This window comes from Pteronotus mesoamericanus, unplaced genomic scaffold, assembly GCF_021234165.1.
Source record: "Pteronotus mesoamericanus isolate MK-2021 breed Mesoamerican mustached bat unplaced genomic scaffold, CSHL_Meso_final contig_29, whole genome shotgun sequence".
In the NCBI taxonomy this organism is placed as follows: Eukaryota; Metazoa; Chordata; class Mammalia; order Chiroptera; family Mormoopidae; genus Pteronotus; species Pteronotus mesoamericanus.
The window spans coordinates 5,115,923-5,137,342 of record NW_026555123.1 but is presented as its reverse complement, the minus strand read 5'-3'; the positions used below and the strand labels follow the sequence as shown (position 1 = coordinate 5,137,342).

The following is a 21,420-nucleotide window of genomic DNA, read 5'->3' as shown; positions in this document are numbered from 1 at the left end:
GCCCAGGTCTCCCCGCGAGGCAGCGAACACCAGCGGCCAGTGCGCGGGTCGCGGCGCCGCGGTCTGGCCCGCACGGGAGCCGCCCCCAGGCTCCACCCTGCCGCCGCGCAGCCTCCTTCAGGGGCGGGCTCCGCGAGCGGGGCGGGGCGGCGGGCGCTGATTGGCGGAGCTCCCCGAGTGGCGTCTCGCGGCCCCGCCCCCGCCGCGCCCGCTCAGCCGGGAGGCAGCGCGCCTGCCGGTCCCGTGCCGCGCCGCCCCTCCCCAACACTCCCCATCCTTAAAGCTCGAGCGCCGGCGCCCCGCCTGTTGGAGTGGGCGCCGGGATCCGGGCGGTGAGCTGCGGGGCGGGCCGGGCCGGCGGAGAGAGTCCGAGGAGTGTCGGCCCGACCGGGAGGCTGCGGCGCTGTGGGGGAGGGTCCGGCGCCATAGCTGCCTTCCGAGCGCCGCCCGTCCCGTTCGCCCTCGGCGGCTGCCCGGTCGGGACTAGTGCGTGAGTCGGCGCGCCGCCCGCCGCCCGGGCCGCGACCATGTTCGACCGGACGCGGCTGCCGTACGTGGTCCTGGATATGCTGTGCGTGCTGCTGGGTACGTCCGCGCCGCCCCCCGCCGCTGCTGCTGCCGCCACCGCCGCCGGGACCCCGCTTGGCAGCTGCGCCCCGCCCCCCCCGCCCGCCTGTTCGCACCCGCCTTGCCCGTCGCGCCCGCTGTTGCCCCCGGCGTAGGGCGCCCCCAGCTCTGCGGCTTCTGGAGCGACAGGAGCCGCGGGCTGCAGTCCCGGGGCGAGGGCGGGGGGTCCCACAGACAGGCGCCACTGCCCGCTTTATCTCACTGCTGGGAAGCAGTTTAATTTTCCGTCTATAAAAGGCCAGAACGCTCCTAATTAGAAGGTGTTACCAGGTTGTAAATTGTCAGGTTGCGAAGGGGTGAGGGTGCCAGGTTTCTGCCTATAGGTCTGGAGTGCTTGCTTTTGCTTTTTTGGGGGGCGGGGGCGTCCCAGACCTGCCGCTGCTTCACTGCGCGCCCCTCGCCCGCGCGGCTTTGCTCTCCTGTGACAGCGCTTGTGCGGCGTCTCCCGGACGGGAGCGCTCAGCTCCGGCTCGCCTTTGCTCCTCTTGGACAGGACAGCGCTGAAGTCATCTGAACAAGCAATAGGCGTTGGAGGGAGGCACTTTCACCTTTTAAAATACGCAATGTTGTTAAGGCAGGGCGTTGCGAACTCCTAACGCGCGTGGGAACCGCGACAAGACCCGCCGGAGGGCTGGGCTGCCCTGCCCGCGAGTGGGTATCGGCGCCACGGCCCTGGCAGCGTCTCAGGCGGCGGCCGGGTGACTCGCGAGCAGCCCCGTGCAGATCTGCGGGGGCTCCAGGTCTGCGGGGAACCCCGGGGTCAGCGCAGCGCCCCGCGCTCCTGCCCCAGCCGGCTGGCTGCCTAGGTGCTTGCGGCCTCGCGGCAGACTTGCGCCTTCTGTTACCCGGTGTTTGTGGACGGAGGATCCCTTTTGATTATTTATGAAACATTTTTATTATTTACCAAGACGCTTCCAGTATTGTTCCGCAGTGAAGCCTAGGGATTCAGGGTAGGGAAGGGAGACGCAGTTTTGGAACACCATTTTTAAGGAGACACAAGTCACAAGCAATCGCTTCAGGTGTCAGGACCTATTAATAATGTCGTTAAAATATATTCACATTCACTTATTTTCAACAGGAAGCTTGTCTTTGCGTTTTAGCTGGTGCTCAGTGTGTTACGCTTCTTTTATATTTTCACGGAGCAAAAGGGAAATGTTTGGTCGGAGGTGATTGGGATATTATCCTGTCATCGCTGTGTATTGCGTCCTGCCAGAATGACATATCAAATTCCCCTTTTCCTACCCTGTGGGAGTTAATAATTTATAAAACAACCATTTTTTTTTCCTGAGCCAAGCACTGTCCTGCTTGACGGAGGAAACTTAATCACACTCTGAGGGAGCTGAAGCTCCTGTTATTAAACACAGACCACACGGTGGGTCCGCGTTGTGTTTGCTTTTTAAAGGGACGTGGAACGCAGTGCGGTTTTAGAGGTTAGGGTTCTTGTCATCTGTGTTGTCAACACGGCCCAGTGTCCACTGGCCTTTAATCTCAGAGGGGACCTGAGAGGCACAGGGCTTATCAAGGAGGCAAAACTGTGTTTCGGGGTTTTAAGTATCTTTGATGGTTTTGGAAAAAGCTTCTTTTTGAAGATTTATGCACCGAGTATGTTTTAGGAAAAGAAACCTGCATGAAACACGTTTCTACCTCAGAGGTTTTTTTTTTTTTTTTTTTAAAGTAACTCAGTGTATTGTCATGATGAGACCCAAATTCCCTTTTTCTCAATATAAAATGAAGTACTGACCTATTTTAGTTCAGTTATAAGATGAATGTACAATTAACACCATCAACTCTGTTACAAACAACAGTGAGCAGGCCACGGTGGTGCAAGGGAAGCAAAACCTTTTCATGTTGCGTTTTGGAAGACAATGTGTTTTTATAGCAAACTCACCTTTCTTGTGGCGTCTAAGAGTCATTTTTAATTTATTTTTATTCACCTCCCTGGCGGCCTAAAATCATGGTAGTGGAAAGAGGGTTATTAGCCTGGCATTAACTTTTTCTGTGGAAAACTACAGGTAAGAGTTGACTGTACCAACAGAAAGATGATTAAGCACTTCAAAATACAGGGCTCTGTGAAAATGATTCATAATTACAATGTAAATATGTCCCAGGTTCTGATAATAACCACCCAGCGCCAGACAGTGTATCCATTTTCGCAGGACGGTGCTGTGTGAGCGTGTCACCTGGCTGCTTCGTAATTTTGCGGCGGGCGGCGCCGGCCGAAGCGACCCTGTGCGTGGGCAGACAAGCACTTCCGCCCCGTGAGTTCCTCTCCACGAAGCACCCAAGCTGCTAGTTCCTTCGGCAGATCTGTTCAGTTCTTGGAGAAGGAGCGAGGCTGTTGAGAGAGGAGGTGTATTTGACCTCTTCCTGAAATGGAGTGCCGCCCTGCATCTGTCTCTGGCTCTTTGGGGGATGGGTTTTGTAGAAACGGCCGTCAACACCCGAGTGCACAAGGAAGGCTGCCCTGCAGGGGGGCGCGCCCAGCGTGCGGGACCAGGTCCTGAGTGAAGCTGACTGGTGTTGAACTGCTGAGGGCCGCCCCAGATTTTGTCCGCCGTGGCCTTCGGCTGCCAGTCAGTGGGTCCGAGTCCACCAGGCCGTTCAGAGCGTGTTGACTGAAGGCTGACTCTGTGCCAGGCCTGGGAGGCGGTAAGGACAGGGAGATAGGAAGACGCCCTGCCCCGCCGCAGCGCAGGGTCTCCGGAGGGAGGAGCAGGAGGGAGGAACGAACCGGAGCTATAGTACATCGAGATAAGCGCACCGAGGGAGGGCTGGGACAGGTGCCCTTTGAGAGAGAGGCGGGAGTGGTCCCAGATTTGATGCACTACCGATAAGCGGGCTATCTGTTTACTCTCCGATGCAGAAATGACAAAAGCTGCTTGGAATTACTTTGGGGATCTTTTTGTCCCTTCCGCAAACTGATACAGGGCAGCAGGAGCGCAGGCAAGGACCTGCGACTGTGACTTCGCCACAGGCTGTCCCATGCTGTCCTGTAGATTGGGATGGAACTGGCAAACCGTTGGTGGACCTGTGCCTTGTTGCGTGGCGGTCACTTAGAATCCCTTTCTCCGCCCCTGCAGTCTTTGCTCTGCGCTGCTCTGCGCTCTGGGACGTGACTTCTGTGGACTGTGTCAGCTGAGCTCTTGCTCTTTGGTGTCAGTCTGGCTCTGGCCGGTGGGACAGGAGCCGAGGCCTGGCAGAGCCAGTGCCCTCCTGCCGGTGGGGCTGCCGGAGCTGCTCTGTGTTTTGCGAGCAGGTCGCACCTTCCATTCAGCGGCCTCTGCCAGCTCCAGTTACAGCACTTCTGGGTTCCGGTGACCCCCTTAGCCGCCCTGTGGGCCTGCAGGCGGCGATGCTCCCTGACCCTGCGGCCGGGGCCTCTCTCCCCTCCCTGGCCTCCCCCCTGAATCCTGCCTCTGCCTTTGACGGGGGCCCCTTCACTAACCCCTCTGAATGCTCCCCGGGGAGTGTGTTTTTGCCTGGACTCTACTGCTAACCCTCAGGCGTGTCCAGAACAGATCTAAGGTAGCTCCGCGCTGCACGGGATGCCAGCTGCAGCCGCCCCCAGCAGCAGGTGCCGACGGGCCCAGGGGCGCAGCGGGGCCCGCGGGGCCGGGAGGGCGCCCGGCGCCCCAGTGCGCTCCACATGTGGGCACCGCTCTGCCAGGTGGCAGCCAGCAGCCGGGGCAGACAGCTTCGGCCACGAACGCGAGGTGGTCCTGGGATCCTGTTCCTCGTCGGGCCCCAGCGCCTCGCCGCAGGGCTGGCTTCGCTCTGCCCTGGACGTCTCGTTCCTGAGCCGGCCGTCTCTCTCCGGCCCTCAGGCCGGCCCCTCTCTCCTGGGGGAAAACAAGTATTTCGTGAAAAAGTCACTTGCTGACTAGTCTCTAACGTCTGTTCCCTTTCTTTTCACTTGACATTTATTGATTCATTCACTCATTATCCAGTACGTATTTATTTAATACCGAGTAGGTCTGTGCATTGTGCGAGGTACTGAAGATAAAAATAAGTAAATAAGTACAGACAGTCCCTTGTTTAGGACAGTTTAATTTACATTTTTTTTTTTTTAAGATTTTATTTACTTGCTTTTAGAGAGGGGGAGAGAAACATCCATCGGTTGCCCCTCACACGCCCCCTACTGGGGACCTGGCCTGAAACCCAGGCCTGTGCCCTGACTGGGGATCGAACTGGCGACCTTTCAGATCTCAGGTCAGAGCTAAAGCCACTGAGCCACCCCAGCCAGGGCTGGGTGTTTTGTTTGTTTGTTTGTTTGTTTTTCTGCTTTTGACTTGACAAGGGCGTGAAGGTGACGCGCATTCTATGGGAACCGCACGTGGAACGTTAACTTGAGACCCCTCCCCAGTCTCCGGTCCAGTGGCAGGCCGCATGGCGCGCTCTGGGGGTGCTGGGCCGCGGCAGCCTGGCCCCTGAACGCGGGGGGCCAGAGCAGGTGCTCTGCAGAGTCCGTGTCTCCTGCCTCGGGTGGAATTCGAGACGATGGTCCAGCTCTGGGCGAACGCAGGAGCCCTGAGCCCGTTCGAGGAGGGTGTGGAAGCTGTGATGCTTGCTGGGTGGGGTATGCCACACGCATTTTCAGCTTGCGGTGGGCGCGTGGGGGCCGAGCCCCACGGGCAGTCGAGGGCGTCTCTCAGTGGGTGAGCACGTAGGACGCAGTGCCCACCCTGATCGCTTGCTGCAGCCCCTTCTGATACCCAGACTCCTTTTGCTTCTGAGGAAAGTTGACCAGGTGTTTCTCTTTCCTCCTGGCCACAGAGGAGGGTGGGATCTCAAAAAATGAACAAAAATTTGTCAAACCTGGCCTATTCTAGGGTCAGACTGGAGCCCTTTTGCAAGGCTTTTTCTGTCTTTAAATGGCCAGTTGGAACAAGAGCAGAAGCCTGAAGGAAATTGGTACTGCCGGTCGTGGATGTTACACGGCTGAGGTTTAACTTAAATTTACCTCGCTTGGAACAGGGATGGAGATGTTCAGAGAACGTTTTTCCTCTGTGGATTTTATGAACTGTGAATTCTTTATATTCTCTTTGATTTACATCTTTCGAAACTCATGTACATGCGACACATGTTTATTAATTTTTCTCTTGTTTTTGACTGAGCTTTACCCAAGTTTCTTCTGTGTTACTCTGTGTGGGGAATTATCCTGATTCTTTGGGGCAAGGAATTCAAGTTTAAAGTGTTACTGTGGATCCTGCTGAAACAGACAGAAGTTAGTAGAAAGTCACTGACCTCCAGGATGTTAAGGGCATCCGTTAACATAGAGTTTCAGTTTTATGGAAAGGAATTTGGCATGTTAATTGTCTGCTTCCCGGTAATTCAGCACGTGGGCTAGGAACGCGCCGCCCGGGAACACGCAGGTGAGGGGTTCTGGAAGCCTCCTCTCGCCTCTCTCACTTTTCAAAGGCGTTTGTCCTGAGGCTGTTGGGAGCCGCCTTCAGCCCTTCTGTGCCTTGTGGTTCGTTTCCATGACCTTCCCCCACCCCCTGCTCTCCCCCGCGCCCCGTCTGCCCCGGTGTAAAGCCCAGAAGGTGCGCGGAGTCATTACCTCCTTGACTGAAACAGGCCGAGCCGTGGGAGCGACTTGTTCTGTGTAAACCCCAACTCCTTTAACACGTGCGCGAGGCCGTGGGGCCTGGTGGCAGCCTCTGGATTCCCTTTCTCCCTCCTCTGCGTACTGGCCATGGGGTCTTGGTCGAGTCTCTTCTTCGTGCCTCAGTTTCCTTGGTTGTATTATGGTGTGAACACCGACCTCGCGTGGCTGCCAGCGGGCGCGAGTGAGCCCACGTGGAAGGGGCTCAGAGCTGTGCCTCGCGCTGAGGCGCGGTCTGTGTCTGCCGAATAAAACGAATGCGCTACGGCCCTACCAACTGGAACTTCAATTATTTTCGTAGCCGTGACATCAGCCAGTTCTGTATTAGGGACAGGGACACTCACGAGCCTGGACGCACCTTCGGCGCGTGGTCGCGGCCGCCCCTGAGGCTGACAGGCGGCCTGATGCGGCCCCGGGCGTCGCGGCCCAGGCCGTGGGCAGGCCCTGCCCTCTGCTGCCGTTTCTGTCCCTGTCGCCGAGGCCGCGGAAACGGTCCTTCCTCGCGGGAAGAACAGGCTTGCTAGTCCTCACATTTGGTAATAACCTTAATGGTGCATCCTCCTTCGTGTAAATCCTATCAACTTAATTTCTCTCTGCCATTCAGCAGGCAGCAAAGGAAGAAGAGTTATTGTGTCCTGCCCTTCCACACCCTCCCCCCTTACCCTTGTTTTTCACATCCGCTGTTTATTTTGATGTGTGGTGTTAATATATTTCGCTGTGTGAGCACAGTGTTCAGTTTTTAGAATGTCGACCCCGCTTCCCCTTTCCCCGTTTACTTACCGAACGCCCGTTCCGGGCGTAGGGCGGCGCTGCGCCGACGCCGGGAGCCGTGACCGTCCCTGAGGGGGTGGTGAGGTCGGCACCAACTTGTGAGGCCTGTGAAAGAGCAAAAGACGCGGGAAGAGAGTGGCTTGTGGCGGGCAGACGCCTCAGGGAGCCTTCTCGGAGGAGGGGCCTCCGCACCGAGATTTAAGGGTGACGCTGCGTCGGCCACGGGGCGCCTCAGCGAGGTCGGCCCAGGCGCCGGGAGGGGCCGAGGGCACCGTGTCACAGAAGGGGGGGCGGTGTGGCTGGAGCGCGGCCTGCGCGCATGGCACGCGCGTCGTGACCTCCGTGACTCGGTCCCAGGGCCCGCAAGGCGGATGGCCACTGGCCTCCGTGTGCTGCCCCCAGCCCTGCGCGGGCGGCCTCCGTGCCGCGTGCCTCCTGCCCCTGGAGCCCGGCGAGGGGCGGGGCGGGGCGGCCGGGAAGGGGGAGTGTGTTTTCGAGGACTGCGGCTCTTGGAGGCAGATCGGTCGGGATTTGGGAAAGGTGGCAGCGAGGGAGAGGCAAACGAAGGAGGGACCGGGGACCTAACTGGCTGTGAAAGCCGTCACCACGTTAGGCGGCCTGCAGGTGCACGACTCTCTTGTTCCCAGGTGTGGCTGCGGCCCGGGGCGTCTCCAGCGGGTGTCTGCTTCTGAAGGGGGAGCTTTAGTCTCTGCAGCTTGCACTCCCGGTCACTGCGGAGAGTCCGCCGGGAGGGAGGTCAGGCTGGAAGGTGACACCTCATTTGTCCTGCTCGGTGACACAGCCGCAGACTTTGTCTTCCAGCAGTGCCGCTGTGGCAGGCGTCCCTCCGCAGGGAGGTGCGACCTTTGCCCTCGTGTTGAGGGGGGTCACGTGGGAGCCCAGCCACCTTCAGCGCCTCCTTCCAGCAGATAAAGTTAGAACCTCGTGGTTTCGTGCTCAGCTGTCACTGTTTGGAAGTGTTTCCAGGGTGTGGTGCCCGGCAAATGACACACAGGAAAGGCGCAGCGGATGAGCTCCTGAGATAATGGGCAGCCCGTCCAGCCAGGCGCGGCCTGCCCTGCCTCTGGTCACTGACACCGGCGGGGAGGGAGGCGGCCGGGGCGCCCCGGGGCGCCTGAGAGGAGGGCATGCCCTCACCAGCCTGCAGGAGCCCCCGGGGGGTGTCGCACGACCCCCCCCCCCCCCCGCGGTCGTCACACATCACCGGGCTCCGCAGGCATCGCCTGCACTGGGCGCCCGCACACTGGGTGCCCCGAAGGGGTGGGAAAACGCAGCAGAACCTGGGGACCTTGGTGGCTTCTTGCTTCCTGCGGAGGCCAGGCTCTGGAGAAACAAGTCCTGCGCAGCACGTTGAGGGCCTGGGGCGTCACAGCGCGGAGGCCACCGAGGGCCGGGGAGACAGGGCCTCCGTCCACAGAGCCTGGTGAGGGGAGGGGGGCAGGTGTTTCGCTGAAGTCAACCTGCAGGTCAAGTGACTTCCTGCGAGCACTGCCTTCACGCCCAGCAGGGAGGGCGCAGAGTCCTGAGAACAATTCCCCGGGCGGCCAAGGCCGCCAGTGTTGCTGGGGGAGAGTGGGGGCGGGGGGGGCCTTTGCTGCCTGAGCCATGGGCCGCGACCCCGGGTCGGCCGCCCTCCGGGCTGTGAGCTCTGGCCCTGCCCGTCACTCCTTACCGGGTGACGTCGGGCTTCCGTTACTGAGGGCACAGGGCTGCTCACAGTGCCATGAGGTCGGGGCGTGGTTAGCGCAGTGCCGGCCCCTGCGGCCGTGGCTGTGGCTGTCATTCGTAGGCTAGCGAGCCAGTCTGGCACCACTGACTCAGCCTGTTATTTAAATTCGGTATCGCACGCGGGCTCTTTTCTTTGGGAACATTATTTAGCATAGTTCTAGCTTCAGTTTAAACAGCATGGGAATTGGAACCTGGTTCGTATTTCAGTTTTCAGTGCCCAGATCACTAAAAGAAATATCTTGATTACTTCTAACCTTTTTTATCGGGAAGGAAATACCTTGGTCAGATCTCCTGATTTTACTTGAAGGTGAGCAGTGGTCCACGGTGCCTGGAAAATGAGCGTCCACAGTTGGCGAGAGCCGCAGACGAGCAGCGGGAACACAAAGATGTGTGCGGGGAGGGGGGCGGGGGCGGCGTGGTCACCAGCTCGCGCTTCGCAGCTCCCGAGCCACGCAGGGTTTACGTCTTGAATATAAGCTGGCGGAGAGCTAACTGACTTGCAGTGTAGGTTGAAGGAGCTAAACAAAACCAGTTCTCCTCATAAACTTCTTTTGACTAGTAAGAATGTGTCCTTTCTTCTTCCCACAGAGTTTAAGCAATAAAAGATAGATAGACTGCACCTATCTGCAGTGTTCTGGGATAGTCCTCATTTTAGGGAATAGTTTTCTTCATGGATTTCGTTTTGTTAAATATATGACGAAATGTAATTAAAATGTTTATTTTTTAAAAAGATTTTATTTTCTTTATCTTTAGAGAGAGGGGAAGCGGGGGAGAAAGAGGGAGAGAAACATCGATCGGCTGCCTCCTGCACGCCCCCAACCAGGGGCCTGACCCCCAACCCAGGCGTGTGCCCTGCCGGGAATCAACCCAGCGACCCTTCCGTGTGCCAGACAGCACCCAACCCCCAAGCCACACCAGGCGGGGCTAAGAGATACACTTTTATAACAGTCTTCCCTAAAAAAAACTATTTTTAAAAAACACACTTTTTCAATGACATCCCGATTTGATTTGGAAAACACACTTAGCCTAGTTATGCAGTGCAGCAGAAGCAAGAGACATTTGTTGTATTTTACTCTTTTTTCAAACAGTGTGGGTAAGAGAAAGGCATTTTCAACGTGCTCCTTTCCAGGTATGGTCTCTGTCTGGCCCGGGGGCCCAGGTGGGGAAAAGGTTTCTTAAATTGTGATGTTATCAAAACTTGTTCGGCAGGTTATGGGTAATACTCAGCTTCGTAGCTCGTGTTGGATATCTACGTTGATACCGGCTTTACGTCCCATTGTGCGAGTGAGGCTCTGAGCGCTGCCGCTGAACGCGGTTTCATTGATAACTAGATCTAATAAATAACTAACCTTTCATGAAGATCGTTTGTTCTATCCCCCCCTTGCTCAGGGTTTAACATTGCGAACGGGTTTCCGGCGAGTGGCGATTTGCTTACGGAACCGTGTGTAAAGGGCCGGAAGGGCGAGCCTGCAGGGAGAGTCGTTGGCCTGGGAGCCACATCTGGCCCTGCCTCTGCGGCTCCCTGTGGTCACATGGGCAGGAGCGCTCTGGGCACGGGCTGTGTGACTCTGTACCCGCGGGCCGCAGCGGGAGTCCCCCAGCCGCCGTCCCGCGGTCAGGGCAGGGAGCGGACCGCGCCCGCGGAGGGGCGTTGGGGCCGCAGCGTGTGCGGCAGCCAGCGGCCCCCGTGGGCTCGGGGCCGGACGCGGAGGAGCATGCGGCCTGCGAGCAGGCACCCTGGGCTGCGGGGGTCTGCGGAGGCCAGGCCTGAACCCCGCCCAGCCAGGGGCGGGCTGAGCACCGTCCGCGGGAGGCCGCGGCGCTTGAGGCTGCCTGGAGGGCCTAGGCAGTGGCGAGCGGGGCAGTGGCTGGCACAGAGGAGAGCGGGGCGCCGCTTGGGCCTCTGCCTTGGCCGCACAGGCGTGCAGCTCTGTCGGCCGCGGGGGCGCGGGGCCCCTGCAGCGCGGCCGTTGCTCCCGCACCCGCCCTGTTGTGAGCGATGGATGGGACGTGGGCCACCCTGAAGCCAAAGCAGCAGGAGGCTTCCGGGGAGGGGAGGAAGCCTTCCGTTCCGGGAGATAAAGACGGCGACGCTTGCCGCAAAACCAGTGGGCAGTTCTGAGCGGCCCTCCCAGTAGTTCACGGCCTCAGCTCCTTTACCGGAACACGGCCTGGCCTCCATCTGCAGAGTCTCCGTGGTGTGTGGCCTGGCGCTCACTACGCAGTGGACACTTGCCAGTTCCACAGAGATGGCTCCTTATGTATCGGGCACCAGGCTCTGCCTTAGCGGGCTGAGGTGCAGATAAACCAAAATGCACCAGCGAGTGCTGTGACGGAGAAGTCGGGTATCAAGATACTGTAGGGAAAGGGCTCTGAAGAGGAAGAACGGGCGGCTCCCTCAGATGCTGACAGTGCCTTCAGCATAGGGCGGTGGCCCAGGGCCAGAGAAGAGTGGCCAGATAGGAAGGCCAGCGAGGGCTGTCCATGGTCCACGTGAGAAAGTGGCCGTGAGAGCGGGCGGCGCGGCTGGAGAGGAGGGGTCGGCTTCCGGGGGCCTCTCGGGGCAGGGCGGGCGGGCGGGCTCTGGGAACGGGGCCAACGTGGGCCGTCGGAGAGGGACGCGGGCAGGACCCCCGGCCGCGCTGGCTGCACAGTGGGCTGGAGGCTGGAGCCCTGGGGCGGCCCCGTCTGAAACGGGGCAGCGCTGGGCGTGCTGCGTTTCAGGTGCCTTTGAGGAGTCCGAGAAGAAGCGTCAGTTCCCATTTGGAGAAGGCCAGGGCTCAGGAGGGCGGTCCGGTGCGGGCGGCCGTCGGCAGGCCGCGGGAACGGGAGCCCTGGGCGTCAGAGGCGCCTCGGGAGGCGGCTGTGACGGAGAAGGCAGGCAGGTGAGGGCGCAGCTGAGGGAAGCCCTGGCCCCCTGGGCTGGGCGGAGGGACTGAGGCGCTCGCAGCCTCAGGGGGACACTTGGAAAGCCAGACGGATGTATCTGGAAAGCCAGCTGACGGGAGTGACTCAGCGGACCGTGGCGATAATGTCTCCATTCTCCCGAAAGGTCAGCTGGGATAATGTCTGGCAAGTGCGCCCTGGGCCTGGCGACACTGAGGCCGTTGGAGGGGCTGGCGGTGGGTGGCCAGGGCTGAGCTGGACGCTGGGGGTTTTGGTCATCCCTCTGTAAAGTTGGGCTGAGAGGGGTGACACCCAAATAGCGACCGAATGAGGAAAGGCGCCCGGGGCCCTCTGAGGAGGGCTCCAGGCGGGGCGGCGGGGGCGGCTCTGAGGGCGGGGAGGTGGGGGGCGCTGGCCCTCTGGGACAGCGGGGGCCACGGCGCCATGCCGTGGGCGGGGGGAGGGCTGGTCTGGCCAGCGAGGAGGGACAGCATTTGGGGTCGGAGGTGGAGCCGAGCTCCCGGGACAGCCCCTCCTTGCTGAGCACAGCGAGCAGGTCACTGGACGCTGTCGTTGCCCAAGGTGGAGCCCAGGTGGCCGGGGTCTGCCGTGCCGCGGGGTTGGGCTCCAGGTCGCGCCAGAGGTCTCTGGGTCCTGCCGAGCGCCAGCGTCCTCCCGAGCAGGGAGGGGCGGTGTCGGCCACTGCATGGCTGCGCTGGCAGTAGAGGGGCGTCGCGCAGGCCGCGCGCCCGGACCCTGCGGCCCTCAGCGGTCGGGGTGCCTGCCCGCCATGGGGGCCACTGCCGGCCGTGCCGCCCCGCCCCAGCGGGGCGCGCTGGCCTGGCCCGAGGGACCGGGGAGGCCTTCTGTCTTCTGCTCACCTCCCGTGTGGGATGGCTTGAGTGGCACAGACACATTTTTGGGAAAACAGATATATGATTTGCTGCTGCGATAATCATAACCATTAAAAAAAGAAACGGACCAAACGTTTTTGGCTTGTGTGCCTTTTAAGAAAAGTGTGTGTGTATTTTAGACAAAGGTTACCAATTTAGATACGCCACTTTGGTGACTTCCTGCCAGAGTAAGAGGCTTTCTGTTTGCCTTCTGAGACACTCCTTGGCGCGGCCTCGCTTTAGCCCCTGCGCCCCTGCGGCGGGGCGTGACCTCAGGCCCTGCCGGACCGACCGGCCCCGAGCGCCTGAAGAGGCACCACACGGCCTGCTTTTCCATGGGGCGGCGGCCTGTCAACAGCAGTTGAGGTCTCGGGTTTGGATTTTATTTGGTTACTTGAACTTTTTTATTTGTAGTGTAGATTCCTCAGTTATTTATGTCCTGTGTCTGTGTCGAGCACTGAGATGACGCAGTCCGATTCCCGTTCTGCGCGTCCGGTTGCCGACGCAGTCCTCTCAGAGGTCTGCCCTCGGCCGCTGCTCGCAGCCTCTCGACGGGCCCTCAGGCGTCACTTCCCGGCAGACGGCCTGGGTGCTCCGGCTTCGCTCGGGAACCAGCGCTGTGGGGGGCACAGGGGTCCTCGGAGCGAGCGCAGGCCTTGCTGTGGGTGGGAGGCACGCCCCCCGCCCCCCTGCGGCCCAGGGGGACTCCCCTGGTTAAGGGGACTTTGTGGACGGGGTTTCCGGGACTGGAAGTCGCATTGTTGGTTCAAAGGGAGAAGCAACTCAACTGGTTACTTCTCTCCTGTATTTGGGGGGGGGGGGGTCTCACCCGAATGTGGGATGTGTGGTCACACACACACACACACACACACGGGATGTGTGGTCTCACACACACACACACACACACGGGATGTGTGGTCACACACACACACGGGATGTGTGGTCTCACACACACACACACACACGGGATGTGTGGTCACACACACACACGGGATGTGTGGTCACACACACACACACGGGATGTGTGGTCTCACACACACACACACACGGGATGTGTGGTCCCACACACACACACACACGGGATGTGTGGTCTCACACACACACACACACACACACGGGATGTGTGGTCACACACACACACACACGGGATGTGTGGTCTCACACACACACACACGGGATGTGTGGTCACACACACACACACGGGATGTGTGGTCTCACACACACACACACACGGGATGTGTGGTCACACACACACACGGGATGTGTGGTCTCACACACACACACACACACGGGATGTGTGGTCACACACACGGGATGTGTGGTCTCACACACACACACACGGGATGTGTGGTCCCACACACACACACACACACACACACGGGATGTGTGGTCTCACACACACACACACACACGGGATGTGTGGTCACACACACACACACACACGGGATGTGTGGTCACACACACACACACACACGGGATGTGTGGTCTCACACACACACACACGGGATGTGTGGTCACACACACACACACACATGGGATGTGTGGTCTCACACACACACACACACACGGGATGTGTGGTCACACACACACACACGGGATGTGTGGTCTCACACACACACACACACACGGGATGTGTGGTCACACACACACACACACGGGATGTGTGGTCTCACACACACACACACACACGGGATGTGTGGTCTCACACACACGGGATGTGTGGTCTCACACACACACACACACACACACGGGATGTGTGGTCTCACACACACACACACGGGATGTGGTCTCACACACACACACACACGGGATGTGTGGTCTCACACACACACACACACGGGATGTGTGGTCTCACACACACACACGGGATGTGTGGTCTCACACACACACACACACGGGATGTGTGGTCTCACACACACACACACGGGATGTGGTCTCACACACACACACACGGGATGTGTGGTCTCACACACACACACACGGGATGTGTGGTCACACACACACACACACACACACACGGGATGTGTGGTCTCACACACACACGGGATGTGTGGTCTCACACACACACACACGGGATGTGGTCTCACACACACACACGGGATGTGTGGTCACACACACACACACACACGGGATGTGTGGTCTCACACACACACACACACACACACACACGGGATGTGTGGTCACACACACACACGGGATGTGTGGTCTCACACACACACACACACACGGGATGTGTGGTCACACACACACACACACACACACGGGATGTGTGGTCTCACACACACACACACGGGATGTGTGGTCTCACACACACACACACGGGATGTGGTCTCACACACACACACACACGGGATGTGTGGTCTCACACACACACACACACGGGATGTGTGGTCTCACACACACACACGGGATGTGTGGTCTCACACACACACACACACGGGATGTGTGGTCTCACACACACACACACGGGATGTGGTCTCACACACACACACACGGGATGTGTGGTCTCACACACACACACACGGGATGTGTGGTCACACACACACACACACACACACGGGATGTGTGGTCTCACACACACACACACGGGATGTGTGGTCTCACACACACACACACGGGATGTGGTCTCACACACACACACACACGGGATGTGTGGTCTCACACACACACACACACGGGATGTGTGGTCTCACACACACACACGGGATGTGTGGTCTCACACACACACACACGGGATGTGGTCTCACACACACACACACGGGATGTGTGGTCTCACACACACACACACGGGATGTGTGGTCACACACACACACACACACACGGGATGTGTGGTCACACACACACACACGGGATGTGTGGTCACACACACACACGGGATGTGTGGTCTCACACACACACACACACACGGGATGTGTGGTCTCACACACACACACACGGGATGTGTGGTCTCACACACACACACACACGGGATGTGTGGTCTCACACACACACACACACACACACACCACACCCCCCCCTTTTAAAAAACCAATTGGTACATTGCTGCACATCCTGTTCAATTTTTAAGTAGTCTTCTACAAAATCACTTTTATTGTTTATGTGGTCTTTTGTCTGTGTCTGGCATCATCCACTTTACCTCCGTTTGTTATTTTGAGATCTTTGCGGCTGTGGTGCTGTTACTCTGTGTGCGCCGTGCCTGTGTGAGCTCTGGGAAGCCTCCCGGGTCGCGCATCCGGGACGCTGTCCGTGTACCCTGGCCTCCCCTGGCCCTTCTGTCTCACCTCCAGTAGGACCGGCCCGGGCGGACCGACGAGGCCCCAGCGCACGACTGGCTGTGCGGCAGTGAGCGTGCTGCTCTCTGTTGGACGCGGGGCCGGGCCACGCGCAGGCCCACCTCGCTGGCAGACGGCGCGGCGCGGCAGGGCTGCGTGCGTCCTGGGCCCACGGCCGTGGCGGGTGGTGAAGGGGGCGGGCAGAGGGGAGCCCCTGGGGAGGGTGCGTCCTCTGTCCCCCCGCCCCGCACCCCGGAGGCCAGGAGCCGTGGGAGGCCCGCGACTGGGCTCCGAGTGCGCGGCGGTCCCGGGGCCCACGGGCAGTCACGCGCCCTGGGGGAGGGCGCCGAGCCCAGGCAGGTAAGCGCTGTGCCCGTGGGCGCTCCGGCGGGGCTGGGAGGGCGTCAGCCCAGTGAGGAGCGTGGGGCGCGGCGCCCCGCTGCTCCAGGGAAGGGCCTGGGGTGGCCACACACCGCTGCAGGGGTGGGCGTGGGTGGGGTGCTGTGTGGGGTGGGCAGGAGGGGAGGGGCGTAGACAGGGGAGAGGAGGCTGAAGCCGCTGGTGTTGGTTGGATTCAAGTTGACATGTAGTAAAACTCACTCTTCTGGGGTACAGTTCTATGGATTTAGAATGTAGAGTCACATAACCACTGCACAATCAAGATAGAGAAGGAACAAAACAGTTCCTTCATGCCGCTCTCTGGTCGTCAGCCCCCACCCCCTCTGCCGCCGGCAGCCGCTGGCCTGCTCTCCCCGCTGACTGCACGCAGGGGGACTGGCACAGCGCGCGGCCCGTGGGGCGCGGCCTTGCCGCTCAGCACCCTCCACGCCCAGCCAGGCAGCCCTGAGGGCGCAAAGCGTTCCCCTGCGGTTTTGCTGCGGTTTTTGCCCCTTTCAAAATGGGCTTGTATCGCCCCCGACTCTTCATTTCTCGTAAACAGAATTTGTTTGGGTTGAGAAATAATTGCAGTCACAGCTTCAAATACTAAAGAAGCTGGAAATAGATTCCTGATTAAGTGCCCGGGAGAAAGTAAAGCGTCAAACAGACGGCTGCCTCTCTGCGCACCTTGGACACCGGCCCCCTCGCCTGGTGCTCGTGGAAACCCACCCGGTGGGGGGCTTGCTGCTCGTGGCCTTGGGGGCTTGGAAAAGGAAAGGGGACAGCTGTCACCGCGCGGGGAGGGGGGAGGAGTTCACGCTCTGGCCTGTGGGCTCTGCGAGCCTTTGGGGAGGGAGGCAACAGGTGACCGACTTCTCACTGTTTATTTTTGTTCGAATATAAATAGGCTGACTGTTTTTTTTGTGCAGAAATCTCAGAGTTCACAGTAAAAGAGCCTGTCCTTGTAGTCATTCTGAATGTTTTTTTTAAAAAGCTCTTTAAGTAGATACACATTTATTTTAAGTGCCTTAACAAACCACGAGACTCCCAGGCTGAGGATATTATAGTTAGTTATTGACAGAAGACCACAAGAAGTGAAAGCCTTCTTTGGTAAAGGTCACTGAAATTCAAACTGCCATTTTTCCCTTTTGTCCCAACTTAAACACAAAACCAAAACCCGGCAAGGTAACTTAGCACTTTTTATAGTAAAGCCACATCGACCACAGGGAGGTGGGGACGGCAAACCGGGGACCGTGTGCAGGTGTCTCTGGAGGCGGAGGGCGCTCTGCTGTCGGACCCGTGCCCCTGGGATCGTTCTTGCACCCGGTGCCCCTCCCTGCCCCGTTCCAGGACTCCAGCGGATGCCTGACACCGCGGATGGTCCCGAACCCCGTCTCTGCTGTACTTTGTCCTGTACGTAGGTACCTTTCACTTAATTTGTAAGCAGCTGAGATGAGCAGCAACAGTGATAGAACGGAACAGTCAGAACAGCTCGCGGGTGTAACAGCGAGGTGAGCGTGGCTCCCTTCCCTCAGGCCCCCCCGCCCCCCGCGATGGCGACGGACGGCGTGAGCGGCTCTGGGGCGCGGCGCAGGGGCGGCGTTCTCCCTCGCAGGCTTCTGGGCCCAGGCTGACCCCTGGCCGCGGGCGGGCGGGGAGCTACTGCTGCCTCTGTGCCTCTCCCACGGCCCCCCCCCCCCCCGCTGCAGGGAGCCCTTCCGCCCTCAGGGCTGACTGCCGTCTCCCGCGGGCGTCTCCCGCGGGCGCGGGTCCCAGCTGTTCGCCGGAGTCGAAAGCCTCCCTTCTCTAGCTTTGCTCTCTGCCTGTATTTCTGTGATTCCTCATTTCCCTCCCGCTCAGTTAGATCAGTTTCTTTTTTTAAATGTATTTGGCAGTGGCTCGAGCTCAGCTCTCCGTCCTGAGTTCATCTCCAGTTGCACTTCGCACTGCGGTTGTTGCGGGTGTTTGCTCTGCTCTGTGAAGCCCCTCTCGTCCCCGCGCTCCTCATTCTGTGGCAGGCGGCACTGTTCCCGCTTCACTTAGAAGGACGTGTGCGTCTTGGGGGCACCACAGACTCGCAAGGCTGATGGCCAGGCTGCGTCGGAGCCTCCCGCGCAGCTCTGTCCGGGACCCCGCGGCCACGAGGCCGAGGCGGCACTGCTCCCGCCGGGCGGTGCAGGTTGTTAGATACTTTTAATCTCACCCTGTTACGTGTGTGGCTTTAATTATGCTGCTTGTCTTCTGTGAGTCATCCTCCCATCTTTAAAGTGGGGTGATAATACCTGTTTTACGGGGCTACTCTTTGTTCATTAAACATTTGTCGAGGGCCTGCCTGTCCCTGCCGTCTTGGAGCTCCTGTTCTGGAACTGGGAGGGTTAGATGGAAGTTGAAGTGGCCTGTTCAGTGCGGGCCGAGGGCGGGGTGCCGCGGGGGCGGGGCGGGGCGGGCCGACACTGGTGCCTAGACAGGGCCACGCGCAGGGGACCAGGGCCTGGCTGGCTGTGTGGCTGTGCAGGTGAAATAGGAACCTTTTTGTTGTTGTTGTTGGTTAAAAAAACGCCCGCTGGCCCTTTCTCGGGGGCTGTGGCTGCCCACCGGTGACTCCGTTCCCTCCACCTGCCCTGGACCTGGCTCCTGCCTCCGTCCTTGTTCTCGAGGCCACCTCGCCACCCGCTCCGTCACCGTGGCCCACTCTCGGGGCATTCGCGCTGCAGACAGAAGAACCGTGGCCACCCGTCCTCTGCCCTCTGTCCTGCGAGGTGTGCACCGGCTTCCCCCCCGTCCTTCCTTTTCATCAGAAGAGGTTTTAAATCGCCTCCCCCCTTGCGCACCCCGTCCGCCTCCTCAGGCTTCGCCGCTGGCGGCGCCACAGTCCTTGTGCCAGGACCCCGGGGACCTGCTCTCCGCTCGCTCTCCCCTGCAGCCTCTGCCCGATGTGATGTGAAGACCACGTGGAGGCAGGGGGCCCGTGGCCACGTCGACTGTGGTGCACAACCTGCCTCTTCAGCCTGAGCGGCTCCGGGCAGGTGTCTTCGCCTTCCACGTGATGTAATCGTGTTTCCCTCTGTGAGGTTAGGGAAGGAATAAGAAGCCGAGGCCCCTGTCGGGATAGGCGGCGAGAGTGAAGGCGGGGGGCCTCCTGTTACCAACGTGTTGAACAGGCACCCGGTTTCCCTGGCGCTGTCCTTCCGTTCGTGCACGCCACCCTCCTTTCCTGCACACGCACGCCTCCTTTCTTGGCTGCCTCGACTTTCTCTTTTCTTTCCAAGTTCATGGCTGTTGTCACTGTCTCTGAGTGATCCTAATAAAGCCCCGTGGCATCGGCTGTCCCCTTTCCGATTGGTCGTTTCAGGTGTTCACCTGTAGTCTGACTGTCAGGCGCCCGGGCGGCCTGACCACCTGTGCCCACGTGTGCCCACGTGTGCCCACACCGCCGTGCGTCAGGGGTCCGTGCGTCGGGCCAGGAACAGCAACCGGCAGGCACGCTCAGCAGCCTGGCTTCGGCTGGTGAGAGTCGAACGACGGCCTCGGCTTTGGGACGGCTAACGACCCTTCCTGTGCAGACTTCTGTCCATCAGCAGGAGGATTTCTTGTGTGATTCTGGACAGAATTTGCAACACCTGTTTCCAAAGAAAGCAAGAAAAATACCACATTTTTCCCCAAAATGTATTCGTTCAAACTGAATTAGATGCCAAATAAAGAACATTCCTCAAGTTTGGAATGAACAGAACTTTCTAAAAACCACTCAGGTCACACAAAGTAGTTTAGAGCCAAAACACATCTTTTTATTTACTTTTAACCTCGGGCTGCTGAAAGCGGAAAATGAAAGGGTCCATAGTGCGCATCTCCCAAAGGCGGCTGTGGACTTGTTGTGAGGCCCCAGTGCACATGGAGAAGAACGCGCACACGTGGTTAAATGGGCCTACGCTAGGCGTGTTTTGGAAAGGAGACTATTTCTTCCACATAGGTTTGATCCGCCGCCTTTCTGGTAGCTCTCAGCTCCTAGAAGCAGCCCCCTCACTGTAGACTTTTCTTGTCAGCCTTGCTGAGGTTTCCTGTCCCCTCCCCTGGTCGGCAGCCCAGTGTGGGCCGACCGTAGGACAGGCCGTGGCCTGGGTCGCCCAGAGCAAAGACACCTTCGCTCCCGCTCACCCAACAGGAGGAGCCTGTTGCCCCGGAGGCCGCCTCCGAGAACCGGGCGCCGCAGCGGCCTCTGAGAGAGGTCTTCCCCCTCCGGCGTCTGCGGGTGAAGAAAGGCACCCCTGGTGGGTAGGCCCTCACAAAGCCCAGGCTGCGGGCCGTGGGGGCGGAGGACTTCTGTCTGCAACCCGGCTTCCTGTGCGCCACCCTGGGAGCCCTGCCTGCGCCCTCAGCCCCGCCCCTGCCCCTGCCCCTGCCCTGGGTGCGAGTTACATAGTGTCTGCGAGTCTCTCATACAATTAGCCCAGAGATAGAGTTGATACCCTTAAAAATTTTAATAATTTTCTGTATTTTGTTTTTCTTTTATTCTCTTAAGCCTTTAACAAGACAGATCCCTAACCGGTAAAAACTCGTTTGGCTTTGTTCATCTGAGTTTTCCGTTTTATTCATTTCTGTTCTTTATTCCTTTTACTTTATTGAGCTTTTAAAAAATAAGTTATCGAATGTTTTTTTAATTTCTAAGGTATACATTTTTTAATATACTTGAGAGAGACATCGATTTGTTGTTCCCCGGGTGCGTTCACCGGCTCGTCCCCGTGTGTGCCTGTGCCCTGGCCGGGCGGGGGCGGGACCATGCTCTAACCAGCTAGGCCGCTGCACCTTTGTTTTCGCAGCGAACGCTCCTTTGTGTTCTCAGCGGGAAACAAGCTTGAGAAGTCATTGGTAGGATATACAATTAGAAGGGCTTCCCTGGCATGTTCTTGGACTTGAGATTGTTGACTAGTGTGGGTTTTTTGTTTTTCCATCTTTTCTTGGCTTGTTTTAACTTGAGTCTTTTGGAGAGAAAAATCACTTAAAACCTCTCAGGACCTAAATTTATGGTTACACACAGCTGTTACTGGTGTGCCTCGGGGGCTTTTGCTCACTCGTTGACTCACTTGTTCACTTATTCATTCAGCAGCTCTGCCTCGGTCAGCACCGGCCCTGGCCCAGACCCTGGAGGGCCTCCCCGAGCCGGTTGCCGGCCGGTCGGCGCGCCACGGTTTGCCATGTGCAGACCTGCTCTGGGCACTGTCTCCCGCCCTCCCAGCGGCGGGGG

General features: G+C 59.0%; 1 protein-coding gene across 3 annotated transcripts in view; it reads left to right on the top strand.

Moving 5' to 3' along the window:
- Positions 1 to 202: 202 nt before the first annotated feature.
- The window catches only part of PLPP1 (phospholipid phosphatase 1), a 55,118-nt gene continuing 33,900 nt past the window's right edge, over positions 203 to 21,420 (top strand). Inside the window, exon 1 of one of the 3 annotated variants that reach the window (XM_054575344.1) lies at positions 203 to 585. In XM_054575344.1, coding sequence (XP_054431319.1) covers positions 528 to 585 — 58 coding nt within the window. In that variant the 5' untranslated portion in view covers positions 203 to 527. The remainder of the gene's footprint in view (positions 586 to 21,420) is intronic. The other 2 variants (XM_054575346.1, XM_054575345.1) reach the window with 2 other exon arrangements.